Source organism: Molothrus aeneus, chromosome 10 (assembly GCF_037042795.1).
Source record: "Molothrus aeneus isolate 106 chromosome 10, BPBGC_Maene_1.0, whole genome shotgun sequence".
Lineage (NCBI taxonomy): Eukaryota > Metazoa > Chordata > Aves > Passeriformes > Icteridae > Molothrus > Molothrus aeneus.
The window spans coordinates 19,072,374-19,086,819 of record NC_089655.1 but is presented as its reverse complement, the minus strand read 5'-3'; the positions used below and the strand labels follow the sequence as shown (position 1 = coordinate 19,086,819).

At 44.3% G+C, this 14,446-nt stretch overlaps 1 protein-coding gene across 2 annotated transcripts in view; it reads left to right on the top strand.

The window, feature by feature from the left end:
• The window catches only part of KCNMB2 (potassium calcium-activated channel subfamily M regulatory beta subunit 2), a 95,605-nt gene extending 87,577 nt beyond the window's left edge, over positions 1-8,028 (top strand). For both annotated transcript variants that reach the window (XM_066556789.1, XM_066556788.1), the window contains exon 5: positions 5,837-8,028. In XM_066556789.1, the coding sequence (XP_066412886.1) occupies positions 5,837-6,121 (285 nt within the window). In that variant the 3' untranslated portion in view covers positions 6,122-8,028. The remainder of the gene's footprint in view (positions 1-5,836) is intronic.
• Positions 8,029-14,446: the final 6,418 nt, after the last annotated feature.

Here is a 14,446-nt window from a genome sequence, read left to right as displayed (position 1 = left end):
AGCCTTACAGGAGCAGGAGCTCACTGAGCATGTGTCACCTTGATATTCTCACGGAGCTGTGGACAAGTCACTTCCCACCCAGGAATGGCTCCCATGACAGTGAACACCCCTAGAAATGTGCAGGGAGCACCCATGTGGCAGTGAGAATGGAAATGGCACCGTTTCTGCAGGGCAGGCAAGGTTGGTGGGGAGAGAGCCCATCCCCATTCTGGTGGCAAACCCTGAGCTCAGCTGTGCTGCTGGGCTCCAGTCACTGCACTCACCCTGCAGAGACCCTGAGAGTTTGCTGACTGAGGGGTGCCAAGGTAAAAGCAGCAGCATAAACATAAAGGGCCTGGCTTTGGGGTGTGAATAAAATAAAGAGTCACCCCATCTTTACAGCACAGCTGCTCTGACTCCAGATGTTGGACTAATGGAATTATTTTGAGCAAGCCTGAAGAATTCCTGCCTCTGCTTCTGCAAGTACAAGCTCCAGTGTAAGCCCATGCAGGTGGGGTGGAGAGAGCGCCAGTCTGGAGGCTGAAGGGAGCAGCAGATGCAGAGAATGCAGCAGCAGCAGCAGCAGCACAGCTGTGTGCCTGACCTGGGCTGTGCATCACTCCCCACCTTCCACAGGGAAAGGAGAGATGGGAACAGAGAAATGTCCCTCTCCCCACCATCCTTTCTTCATATTAACAGCTCCTATGTCCCTGAGAGCACAAACTGGAGGGAGCTGGGACACAGTGGAATCATTAGACTTACAGGTGCCAGATTTTCTTTAACTGCTTGGTTATCCAAGGTCACTGAACCCCAAACTTGGCAAAGCACACCCCAGAAGAGCATAGCCCCAGATCAGGCTGCTGACAAAGTAACCTATTGTGCTTCTATTTATGGCAGCTGTTCAGTAGAACAAATTAATCCTGCATATTAAGATGAAGTGATATTAAAATTAGTCAAAGTATGGCATGGTTGCACTAGGCTGCTTATTCTGCTGGATAATTAACTCTCATGGCTGAGAGATGGAGTCCTCTGGCTCTGAAGTGTGAAATGGAGAAGAGTTCCCCCTTTTTCCCCTCCACTCTGGCATCAGTGCAGGAAGAGGCACTCACTGTCTGTGAGGCCTGAGGCAGGACAGACCTCACTTCCTGCTGGGGCAAAAGCAAAACCGTGATGTTGACGCCTCAATTTGATTAAAACAGATCAGATAAATATCTGTGCTCCACTGATTCAAATAAATTGAGAGATTCAGCATAAATCTCCACATTCTTTTATTGATCATTTTTGCTTGCTGAAATGGACTTTGAAATTCTCCCAGATGCCACCTCTTAATTTAGTGTAGGCACAGTTAATACTTCTCCAGCCCAAGGTTGTTTTACAGGTTAAGCTCTGCTCTCAGGAGGATTCCTAGGTTTTCCTGACATGCTGCTGGCTATGTGACCTGAATACAAAGCAGTTTTGAGGGGAAGTTTGCAATGTCTATAAAATACCGGTCTTCTTGCTCGTGGCTCGGATCAGCAGAGTTTCCAAGCTCAAATCAGCGCAGCCAGCCTCAGCACTCCAGATGTGGTTTCCCTCTCCCCTTGCCAGAGAGCATCCCCATGCAGCAGGAATGCAGCCCTGAGTGTGCTGGGTGGTGATGCTCCAGCTGGGTGCTGAGCTGTCCCTCTCCATCCATTTACTCACATTTGTGTTCCCTGTCTTTACCTTTGCCAAATAAATAAAAAATAACCCCATGCCTGGTTCACTGAGCTCTGGCATTACTGGGGACAACACAGAGCACAGTCCTGACACTCCAAGGGCAACACCAGTGACTTTCAAAAGGTGACACCTCTCCACCAACCTCTGCTTTGCTGAGCACCCACACACAGGGACAGAGCAGCATCTGGAGCTGCCTCTCTCTTCTCCCCACCAGCCAGCACGGACAGAGCAAAATCCACTTTGAGTTTAAATAGTGCTTTATCCAGGAGAATTGCTGTCTAACCTGGCTGTCAGCTCAGGAGGTGGAGTAAGGAGTAGGTACAATTTATACTGAGATCTGCAGCGTGCTGCTGCCAGTCTCTGGTGGGAGTCAGTGGGGAGTCAGTGGAGATCTGTCAAGCTGCTCGAGTCTTTCCAAGAAAAGCACATAAGGGGTTTTTTTCTGCCTTTTCATTGCTCTTGCTGTGCCTACTTTATCTCTAGCCTTTAGGACAAGCCCAGCCCCTGGTCAATACCACAGGCAAAACAGTTTAAATGCTTCCATGGCCACACTTTCCTTCCTCAGCTGCCAAAGGCTCTAACAGCCTCTACAAGAATCAGCCACAGAGCCAGGCTGTCACCAGGAGGAAGGGCTGTGGTAGTTAAAGCAATTAGAGAAGCCCCATTTTGATCTCATGTTATGTAATTTTGACTCTTTTCATGTCATTGGAGCTCCTGCTGATTTGTATCAGTTCTCTGTTAGTGAGATAACAAGAAGGATTTAATCACCCAGATCAGCTGTAACTGCCTGGGACTCAGAAATGATGTGGATTCTCAGGGTTTCTCACAGAAGACTCAGGTGTTTATAAGCCAGGAAGGAGTTTGCCTGGTGCAGGGAGGGGAAGCAGAGCTGTTCAGCTGTGGATTCCAGTAGGGAACTGAAAAATTCCATCTGGAGGAGTCAATTCAGGCCAACTGAGATACAGAACTCCTCCTTCAATCCTTCTCCAAACTTGTTGCACTTTCCAAAAGAGGTGTAAATTGACATCCTGACCCCTTTCTCACAAAGATTGCCTGTCTAAGTTTCCAGGCTCAGCTTGGACACCAATCCCAGCCACAGACATATGATGAGAGTTGTGGATTTCAATATGATGAGAGTTGTGGATTTCACTGCCCCTCTGAACTGGGGGCTTTTCTGGCAATAGCCTTTGTAGTATATCTTCATGGATTTAAGGGAAACTGCCTCTAGCTTGCCTGGAGAAGTTGTGTGATCTCCATCCCTGGAGATATTCATAACCTGACTGGACAAGTCCCTGAGCAACTCTGCACTGAGCAGGGCACTGGACTGGATGTACCCAGAGGTAGTTCAGACAGGACACCTACCCAATGCTTCATATTAGGAAAATAGAGATGAAAACATTAATCACAGCTTCTATTTGTAACTGTCTGATAGATCCCTCTTGTGTTCAGATTGCAAGGAACACAAGAACCACCTTTCTCATGCTGTATCACAGAATCTTCGCCTGAGGTAGAGCACCAGACACTGTTTACTTGCAGATTTCCAATGTTTGACAATGCAGAAGTGCCAAGAACCAGCATAGATTTAATTGTCCGCATTCACAGGTAGAGCACAGCAGTTGTGGATATAAAATTCCTTACCAGCCATTGCAGAAAACTATTGAAAATTTAAACTATGGAAAACAAAGAAAACATCAATACATCCTGTTATTGAGTCTTCTTCTTGTTTGCCAAACGCCTAAGAAACACAGCTGGGATCTCACTGGGAAAGCTGAGATGTGGAAGGAGGCCAGGAGCACCCCACAACCAAAATTTAATGTCCTTGTGCTGAGGATCAAAGCTAAGACCAAGACGTTTCCAGGGTCTCAGGAGAACCAGAGTGAGGCAGAGAGCACACAAAGGGCTCACATACCTTGGAGAGCACCTGGGAGACAGGAGAGAGACATGGCTTCAGCACAAGGAGTCTGGATGAGAGGCACAATAAACCAACTTCCCTTGCACAGCTGCACTCCACAGTTTCATGCTCCCAGGCCCTCCACCATGGGCAGCCCAACACAGCTGGTGGCTCTGTGCCTGCAGGTGTAGGGAGCAGCCCAAGTTCTGCTTCAGGTCCCCTCTGAGAGCACTTGGACAGTGCTTGGATTCACTGCACTATTGGGATATTTCTGCAAACTTAGAGCCCAGGAATCTTTCATCCTTTTTGCTTCTACATATCTTCTATTCTCTGTCAAGGGGAAGTTGTATTTTGCAAAAGTGGCCAAGTTCTCGTTTAATCACCTCATTCAGGATACTTCATGAGAATTCCAGAAACAGAAATGAATAGCAAAAAAAAATGACAAGACAAAAACCCCAAATTCCCCCAAAAAACCACAACACAAATCCATTTGAACTGGAAATACTGCTGTTATTACAGTGACAACAGATCATTTACTAAGGGAAAATGAGGAATGCTTCACTGAGAAATTCCCCCTACTTAGTAGATTATGATCTATTAAAGACTCGTGGGCACTGGAAGAAGGCTCGTGACTTTGGACATTTAAGACAAATTTGGTCAGAGTACAAGAGAATATCCTATAGGGAGCAGACACGCACCAGCAGCAAGATGGATGAGATATTAATGCTCTGATATTTTTCATCTCTAATTTCTAGAGCTCTATGAAATATTCATAATGGCAGTGTGGCCACGCTCCACCATTAATGCTCCAGTCTGCTAACGCCAGACAATCTTTCTGCCATGCTTCAAATCATATTCTGTGTTAATAACTTGCCAATGAATCAATCAAGTCCTATTATGAGGTTAATCCTTTGATCATAATTAGGACTAGAGATTTGTTGCAGTATGTTAAAAAAAGAATTCACAGCACGTCACGAAAAAGAACGGAGGGACGTTTATAAAGTATGTACATTAACAGAGTAATAATCAAAACCCATGGGTCACATTATTTTAATCAAAACCATCTTCTTTCCTTTGCAAAACTCACTTTCTCATTAAATTATCTGGGGCTACTTTAGGTTCTCACCAGGACAAGCAGCCTGCTAGGTCCCCCCCTGCATGTCCAAGGAGAAGTCAAGCAGCAGATCTCCACTCCTCCTGAAGCAGTTAATCAAAATCCTGTGCAGGTGTAGAAAAAATTCAGATTTGGTGGGGTGTAAGTGCATAGAAGAGAGAAGGAAGTGAGAGGCCCTGGGCTCCTCCCATCAATCATCTTCCAGACCATCAGGATCAACAGCAAGCTGAGGGGTTACTGCTCTAGGTCAAAAATTGTCCAGATGTGGCCTCAGTCCTTGTGTCTGCCAACCACCTGTGCAGCCCACACCAGCCCTTGGCAGGGAGCGCTCAGCAGAGCCCAGGTCCACTGTCCTACCCTTCGCATGGAATATCTTCAGCACACGGACTCCATAAAACAGTTTTTAAAATAACTTGCCTTTAGAATTCTCTGGAAATCTAGGTTGCAACTGTGCTAGATAGAGCCACCCCCAAATCTTATTTCCTTTGGGACTAAAACTGAAAATCCAGGATCATCTTCAGAGAAAAGGATCTTATGCTGGGGTCAAAAGCAAAAAAATCACTAAAAGCCACTCTGGCAACCGGGTTGATCTTCAGCTAGAGGCTGAATGAAAGTCCCCTGGGCTGTCAGTAGGAAAACCTAGATCACTTATTTGTCTCTAGCTGAGCCATTACCCCCATGAGAGCATTTGTGTGGAGGTCTCTCCTCATCCCTCCCCCCTCTGAGTGAACTCCTGTGCCCACTGTGATCACTTAGATCCAAGCCAAGTGAGAGCTAAACTACCAGATTTGTATTTACAGAAAGTCAATTACCCATCTAACTGTGAGCATATGTGTGCCACTTAAGATGAAGAGGTACTTCATCAGTTCTATTTTTGCATGTGTAAATTAGCAATAATAATATATTCACCTATCTCACAAGGCACCGTGCAGATTAAAGCATTAATGTTTGAACAGCACTTGGAGGTTCTCCAATGGGAAATTCTGTAGATGCGCAAAATATTGAGTTTTGCTGTGATAAATTCATTATTAGCGTAATAGTATTCCACTCTTGTTGTGAAAAGCATAATCATCTGGAGATTTCCCCACTTGCCACCTGCAAACAGACACTGCAACAGCTCTGGAGACATTTTTCTCCCTCTGCTTTCTCCCCAGTGTTCCTACATCCCCAAGTGTGGGAAGAACTACGAGGAGTCCATGTCGCTGGTGAACGTGGTGATGGAAAACTTCAGGAAGTACCAACGTTTCTCCTGCTTCTACGACCCCGAGGGAGTGCAGAAGAACGTGATCCTCACCAAACTGTACAGCTCCAACGTGCTCTTCCACTCCCTGGTCTGGCCCACCTGCATGATGATCGGGGGGGTGGCCATCGTGGCCATGGTAAAGCTGACTCAGTACCTCTCCCTGCTCTGCGAGAGAATCCAGAGGATCAGCAGATAGGAAAGGAGACTTCTCCGAAATTTAATACTGTTTTTTCTCATTCTTCACCAAAGAACCTTAAGTTTGTAATGTGCAAGTCTGGTATAAGTTCCTTACTATATTCTTCTAAGTAGAGCAATAATGCAAAAGCTGTTCTATATGCAAACATGATGTTATTATTATGCAGACGAATGAAAACGTTCCTGTTTTGTGTTGACAGTCTCTATGATCTTGTTTTATGCTGGGATTAGTTCTTTCTTTTCTACAGCCAAGATAGGGCTCAGTGTGACCATTGGCCAAGCTTTAGTCAGTTGATGTTTTTGGTGTAAAAGATTTTGGGGAAATTCACTGCTGGACAAAGGGCAGCCGACCATTTGTGCATCATTGAGGTCTCACACCTGGCTCAGCCCATTGGATGGATTTGTGGCTTTGGCTTTTTTAACACTGGCTGCAGAGTGGGGAGGGAAAAGGCATTGATAAGGGTTTTTTTAATGGTAAGATGGCACAAAGAGGATGTATTTTGAGGTCAGGTTGGGATAAGCATACAGTATTTTCAGCCTCAGTAGGAATTGGTGATGCTTTGTGTTTGCTCCCTCAGTTCAGAAGTCAATTGTACCCTATGGTGTTTGTAAGGTCTTTTGGAAAACACTTTGGAGTTTTATTTTGTGTAGTGCTATAATTTTCTTCTGTCTTATCAACATAAGTTTTGTCACTTGCAGAAGCTGTAGCCAAAAAAGCAAAAAAAACACCTTGTTCCATTTTGTATTCTAGTCTGAGCCCTATTGATGGAGGTGGGACCAGAACTCCTTCTGTAAAGGTTTATTATTCATTTGTCTTGTATTTGCTACCATATCACTGTAAAGAAAAAAATAACACTATCAGCTATTTTTTCATTTTTTACTTCCAACTATTTTAGATTTTTTTACTTGATATATATACAGATATATATATATAGATATATATATATAAAGAAAAAGCTATATTATATCTAGTTGTGAATTGAAACTTGTTTAGGGGGGTTTTTTCCTTTGTTTTTACCCACTGGAAAATGAACAGTACAATTCATGTATTTGTAACCTTCATCCTTGGATAATATCATAACACAGAGAAGCAGCACTGCAGGATCTTATCCAATATTCATGATGTTGTTTTAGTCAAAGGTCTCTGTTGCTGTGACATGGGAAATGACAAAAATCTCATCCAATTCTGTGGCTCTATTAACTGAATTGTTAGATAATCATCATAACACATTTGGAAATCTCTCCTGACCCTTACTCACCATGCAGTGCTGGCTGACATGAATTATGATTTACAAGACCCAGGTGCAATGATTTATTGGAAAAACTGAGAATCTGGCTAAGTTGTTGTCCTATCTGTCAAATATTTACCACAGTATACTTGCCAGTTTAATTTCATACACACTGGAGTCACAATTTCTGCATAATTTATTTTTATTCCCCTATAGAAAACATTCCTTCTTATGTTTTAAAGACACCTCTTTCAGTTCCTCATGTTGTACCCAGCCTGAAGGACAAACACAAGGCACATCCTGGGAGTAATCCTGTGAACTCATTATCCAATAGCTCAAAGAAACTATATACAGGCCTACTCAAACCAAGAAAATAACATTTTTCCCTTCAAAAAGACTGCAAATCAAGTATTCTGCCTAGTTCATCTCTCTCTATATATATAAGTACCTTTCCTCATCATAGCATTAAAAATTTCAAGATGTTACAAAACAAGTCATGCAAGTGTAATGTGAGCTGTAAAAAAAAAAAAAAGTTCTCAGCAGTGAAAATAAACCTGCAATCTTGTAATCAGTAGTATAATTTTCCTTAGGTAATTAAATTCCTGGAGGGTGGGGGGGATAATGAAGGTTCCAAAAATATGTAATAAAAATATTCAATTAAATCTTCCAGATTTCAGTATCTGCTGCCTTCAGATCTGGCTTGTTTCATCAAACTGCTTTCTGTAGCTTCCATTACCAAGAAAAGAGGAGTGCTGGTGCAACAGGGAATTCAGAAATGTTCCTTTGCAAAACCCCTGTTTTGATCAATATGTTGGAATTGCAGGAGCTGGGGGATCTGGGAGCCTCAACACCAGTGGGGCTGGACTGTGCTGCCAACCACAATTCCCAGATCAGGAATGCTGTTCCACACCGTCACCAGCTCTTGTCCTGGCCATTTGCACAGTGATTTAGGTGCCCTGTGACATTTTGGGTGCCTGTGTTTGTGTATTTTCCCTGGGTGGCAGGGAAGCTGATTGTTCCTGACATTTACACATCAAACGCTGCTTTCAACTTCTCGTGCCATAAAACATTTCACCAGAGCTCCTGTGGGTGAAACATCTTGCTGCTGTTGTAGGCTATAATCATTTTGTTGACATTAAGGGAGAGATCTGTGGGATAGCAAAACAACTTGAGTAATTGGATGGAGTGAGGTAAAACAATAATTTTGAAGGGAATTATCCATCTGATCCCTGGCACTGTTAACCCCCTACTGAAGTGTTAGCACTGCAAATGGGATTTTTTGACAACTCCTGCTGCCCCAAAGAGAGGTGGTGTTTCAGCAAGGATGTTAGTCTGTCCTATTTCTTTCTCCATTCTATTTTAACATCATTTTTTCCCCTGCAAAAGGCATTGATGTTCCTATAGGCAGCTCAAATGCATGAGAAAAACATGTCATGCAATTCAGCAGCCAGGCAAACCAACCCTTGTTTCTAAGACTGGTTCTGACTCTTCCCAGCACAAACATTTCCACTCTTGATGTCCCAGCTGGGCATTTGGGACAGCAGGGACAAACCTGTCCTGCAAAACCCTGGAAGGGAGAGGTGCAATATGAAAAAGGTTGTGCAATATTTCCAAGCATCAGAAACCTATGACAAGCACCCTTGCGTGATTTAAAATGATTTAAAGCATTCATAAGTATTTCAGATACAAAATTCCCATGGCCTTTTAGTAGTTGTCATTTTCTTAATTAGATTGTATATGTCAAGCCTCATTCCTATTCTGGAAGATCTAAATCTGAAGCTGAAGTGTGAACATCCTTGCTGTAATACTTTGAAATCTGGCACCTTGCAGCAGATTTATAAATGTCACCAGCTAGGACAACAGAGAGTTTATTTTGATTTAGTTTTCTTCATTGAGGAGATGTCAATTTATCTCACAGAATGCACCCAGTGGAAGGATACCTACCTCCAGGGTGAGCCTGGGTGAGTGCAGCAAGGCGAGAGGGTTGAGGAGACACGAGAAGAGGAGACACAAAGGCAGTGGTTTCCCACCTGAAGGACAAATAGGGAATAAAGTCCCACCTTGTGACTTTCTTTTTTTTATTTTTGTACAGAGGATAGGAGTGAACTTGGGTAATTAAGTTTTTAATTCTTTTTGAAAAATAGGGTTGGGGTAAGGGTTAGGGTTTGAGTTAGGGTTCGGGCTTGGGTTAGGTTTGGGTGAGGGTTAATGTCAGTTCAGTGGAAGAAGTTGTTCAGAAAGAACTGGCTGGTGTTAATCTATTCCAAGAGGATTCCTGCTCTCATTTGACTGTCAAACCTTTGACCTTACAGCAGTACAAACTCTGACATGAGTGGTCTTGTCCATTTAATACCACTTTTATAATTTTTCAGCTAATTTCCCTTCTCATACACTCATGCTGGTACTAAATTAGCTCCAGGCTTTCAGGGGTGTTATCCAATATCTTTGCAGCAGCCCAATTCTTCCATAGGCTCTGAGCATCTTCTCTCCATCAGCCACTGTACTGCTCATCATCCATCAAAGATTTGGGAAAATCCCTCACTTTTCTGCTCCATGGAGCACTTGTCACTTCCCAGCACTCACAGGAAAACCACACAGAGTTTTTGGAGTTCCCCAACATCTCACAACTGAATATAAACTTTGCCAAATTGTTTTTGTTGTACAAGGTAGAGTGAAAAGCAGGAGTAAACTTCAATTACTTTGTTTCAGTGTTTTGAAAACAAAATGTTTCCATTTTTCAGTTCGAACTGAAGAAGCATTTAAAAATCTAGGGATGAGGGAAACTTTCTATGTAGGAAATCTTGAAAAATTATAGTTAGAAACATAAAAGCTCCTCTGATGTGAAAGAGGAAAAAAAAAAAAGATCAGAAATTTATCTGTTCACTGAATATTTTGAGGTTGGGGTTTTTTTGTGAGGTTGACCAGCAAGGTTCTTTCATTTTTATCTCCCACCAGTGAAGTGCAGGATCCATCACAAGGATTGAGCAGCAGCCCCAGCCAGGGTCCAGCCAGGCTCATCTCAGGGATCACCAGGATGGTAAAGCAAAGCACAGCACCCACCTCAAAGAGTGTAACAGCTGCTGAATGGAGATGTTTGTGTGGATGCACTCTGTGTTTAAAGTTAAATCCCCGTGAACCAGGAGGGGTTGGTGCTGCCTGTGGCCATCTGCTGGGCCCCCAACAAGCCACTGTTTGTCCCTGACCTGCAGCTGCTAAATGTAAAACAAACTTCATTTGACACAAAGGGCTTCTTCATCATTCAGATATAATCTAAAAAAAAACAAAATTAAAAATCTGCAATATTGCCTGGTGAATTCACACCAAAATTTTTTAAATAAATCAAATTTCTCCAAGCACTGAAATAAAAGTGTTAATTTTAGCAGAGCCCTCCATACAGCCTGTCTACTTTTTCTAGTTTTCCATTTTCGTAGAAGGAGCTGGTAGGGGAGTATTTATTTTTAACAGAATTACATTTATTTAGGTAAGAATTTAGTGTATTTCATTGCTTAGTGATTTTCTTGTAATAGAGATGCTCATTCTAAAATGCTTTTCAAGCTCTATTGAAACATGGCTATTTCCAGGCAAAAGCTCAGCAAATGACTCATAAAACATGGGCAGAGATGGAAGACCAGCTCACTGAACACATAGAAAAGATTTGTTTAATCTGGGAGTTCAAGAAAATCAGGTGAGAGTTAGGAGCATCTCCAGAGGTCAGACAGGTCAGATTTAGGGAACCATATGAATTTGTGTTCATACCCTTCAGTATAGCACAGAAGGATCAGACACTGTTTTAGGTTGCAAAAAACAAAACAAAACAAAACAAAAAAAAACAAAAAACCATCTTTTTTGTCCAGGAGTGTGCTCAATTTTCAATATGTTTCAGGAAAAAATTGCTGAAACACTGTGACATTCAGTGCACACAACAACTAGCTTCCTTTATAACAATACAGTTTCTATTACGTCTTTTTTCTTTTTTTTTTTGAAACTTGGAAAAAATGCAAAAGCAAAATCTGAACATAGAGTGATCTCACCTAAGTCTTTTTATTGACCCAACTTGACTTCTTTTTCAGGTTTTTCAGTCTGCAGAATATTTTGAAGATTTTCTTCCCATTCACAGCTCAAAAAAATATTGTGGAATTGAAGAGGCACTTCCCACTCAGCTTGAGGTAAAATCTTTACCCTTCCTGGGATAGGTATTCTAACATATCATATGGAAGGTGTCCTTTCCTGTGACAGGGGGTGGAATGAGATGATGTGTAAGGTCCCTTAGCTAAACTATTCTGTGATTCCCCATGTGAAAATGTGTATGAGGAGGGTGGGAGGTTTCATCTGCTCCTCCTAAAGTCCCCACCTTGGCCATTCTTTGGCATAACTGCAGGTGCTGTCATGTATTCAGCTACCAAGCCCTTTTTAACACCCAGCCACCTGCACAGGACACTCCTGATCACAAGCAAAGGCTCTGCTGTGCTGGGCAGCTCAATTCCTAAAATCCAGGGGGCAGAAAGGAAGAGCACCTTAAAACCCCTCCAGAGGGAGGGCACTTGTGATTTCAGTCATGGTGCACTTGAGCTCTCCGCTATATTCATCAGAAATTAAAGAGGAAGCACAGTCTGATGAGTAAGCAGCAACGCCTGAATCACTCCCCTTAGAAGCAGGAGTTCAAAGCCATTAATACAGCAAGACAGCTGAACAATGCAGCCAGAGGCTGCAAGCACTGCAGAGGCTGCAAAACCCCACACAGAGGCAGTCTGGCTGTCATTGCTTGCCTCTTGCTCGGCACCACTTCCCCATGTGCTCAGAGACAGGGGGAAGGCAGGTTTGCACCAGCAGCAGCACATTTTCCATCTCTGGCAGCTCCCTTTCCTCCCCTGCACGTGCTGGCTCCCAAACCCACACTCCCAGGGGTTTCTGTGCCTCAGCCTCTAAGAACAAGACAAGATCTCCCTCCTGAGAGCACAACAGAGGCCAAGCAATCTGTCCCAGGGCAGGTTTTTCCACAGCATGTGAAGTGCCACTAATCCAAGGTTTCTATTAAACAGCCACCAGGAAAGAGAGGGAAAGACAAATAGCAAACATGAGGAAATGAGATGTTCTGCTTTGCTCAGGAGAAATGAGGATTATCTGCTCACACACAGGGGTTTCCCAGGGCAGGGGATGTTCAGGGGCCTCAGTCTCTGTTGGCAGACAAATCATGTTTGGATATAACATCCAGGTTTTCATTTCATGGGCACAACACATGGCCCTTCCCAAGGAGTAGCTGCTTACTAGGCCCACTGAAGCAGATGCTAAAAGTTTTGAGTATTCAGTATCAAAACAGAATAATTCAAACACCATCTGGACACAATCCTGAGTGCTGCAGCAGGGGTTGGACATCCCAGCACCCGGTAGGCAAGTGCCCTGAGTACAGGTCTTGTCACAGGAACAGGAGTTGAGTCAGAAGCTGTGATGGGCTTGGCTGTGAGTGGAGAAATTGGTTAACCTCATTTAAAAACCTGATTTTCTGCTAATACTCCATCACACTCCATTTTTCATCTTTTAACTCGAAGCAGCCAGTGAAAGACATGGAAGCAGAGCTGGCAGAGCTATCCAGGAGGCTTTCCCCTGTTAAAGAGCACCACAATTAGAGCTGGCATTGGAGGGAACCCAGACCCTCTGCTGTCAGGAGGCTTTACCTGATAACTTCAACCAGAAAGTTAATCCTGAGACAGTAGCAGGAGAGAGGGACTGCAACCCAAATCAGAGAAGGGCACAGGGGAGACCAGGCAGCCTAAAGTGTCCCTGTCCCACCAGCACGTTGTGCCTTGTCCTGAGCACCCAGGGCTCTGAGGGCATGGTCTGTGCACAGGAATTTGGGAGGGACTCACTGCTCCTGTTTCTCCAGTGCTGTGACCTTAAGAAGAGGAATCATTCTGCAGTCCCAGATTTGCACTGCTGTCCCTGGCAGTCCTTCCTCCCGAGCCACTAACACTCTGGCTGCAAACAGCAAATTAATGGTCTAGGAAATGGGCTGTTCCCTTGTACCCTTTCAGAGTCCTCTCCCACCCCTCCTGGCCTCTCTCCAGGTGAGATTCTTGGCCATGCAGATCAACACATGCAGGAAAGCAGAAGCAAAGATGAAATTCCATCTACTTCCCATTGTCAGAGCCATGTAAACAGCACTAACCCACGTTCAGATGCTTGGGCTTGGAGACTTTGGTGGCAGCAGCCCTTTGAGTTTGGTGCTGGCCACCACCAGCAGCTTTTTATGGACCCAAATGACCCAAAGGGGACAGTGAGGAAGGAGTATCCAGGGGCCTCTCATGCAGTTGCACTTCTGCTGAGCTGACCCACACCCCAGCTCCCAAACCCTGCTGCCCCCATGCCTGAGATATCCCTCAAACCTTCCACACCTCGCTCCAAGAGCAGGACAGGAGGTGGCAGTCAGCTCTGGGCATGCCACCATGCCCATGGAGCAGAGTGAGTCCCAAATGTCACCCATTTCTTCTACAGCTGTAGTGCAGATATTTTGGTGATGATCTTTACCCTTAAGCGTGCCCCTTCAAGGTTCACAAGGCACCCTGCCCACTGCAGAGGCTCTGTGTGCAGACTCAGGGGGGGGCTTGTCCTCTCCTCCACTTTGTGTCTGGGAAATGAGCAGCTCTGTCCTTCCCTCGAGCCGCTTGGCTGCTCAATACCAGCCTGACAATTACTTCCAGCCTTGGATAAAAATCTCCTGCCCTGATGCTGTTAAATTATGTAGAACAAGATTATAATTACATCCTAAAAAAAAAAAAAAACCCTCCCAAACTCTATACTTAAAAGAACATTATTCAGGTTGCAAAAGCAGGCACTCCAAAGTTTCAAAATGCCAGAAATAGAGCTGCCTGAACAGCTTCCATGCTGCACCACTTATATATGTGCATGATGATACAGGCTCTAACTCCCCAGGGATGTACCATTTCCCACAGGACCCCTGGCCCTGCCCTGGTGAGTGACCTTCAGGAAGGCTCACAGCAGTGGCACCATGTGGGCAGAGCCAGAGTGGAGCAGGGAGCTATGCCTGATGTCCTTCAGAGGAGAGCACTGCTGAGATGTCTGTGAGGGTGGAGAGGATTAGG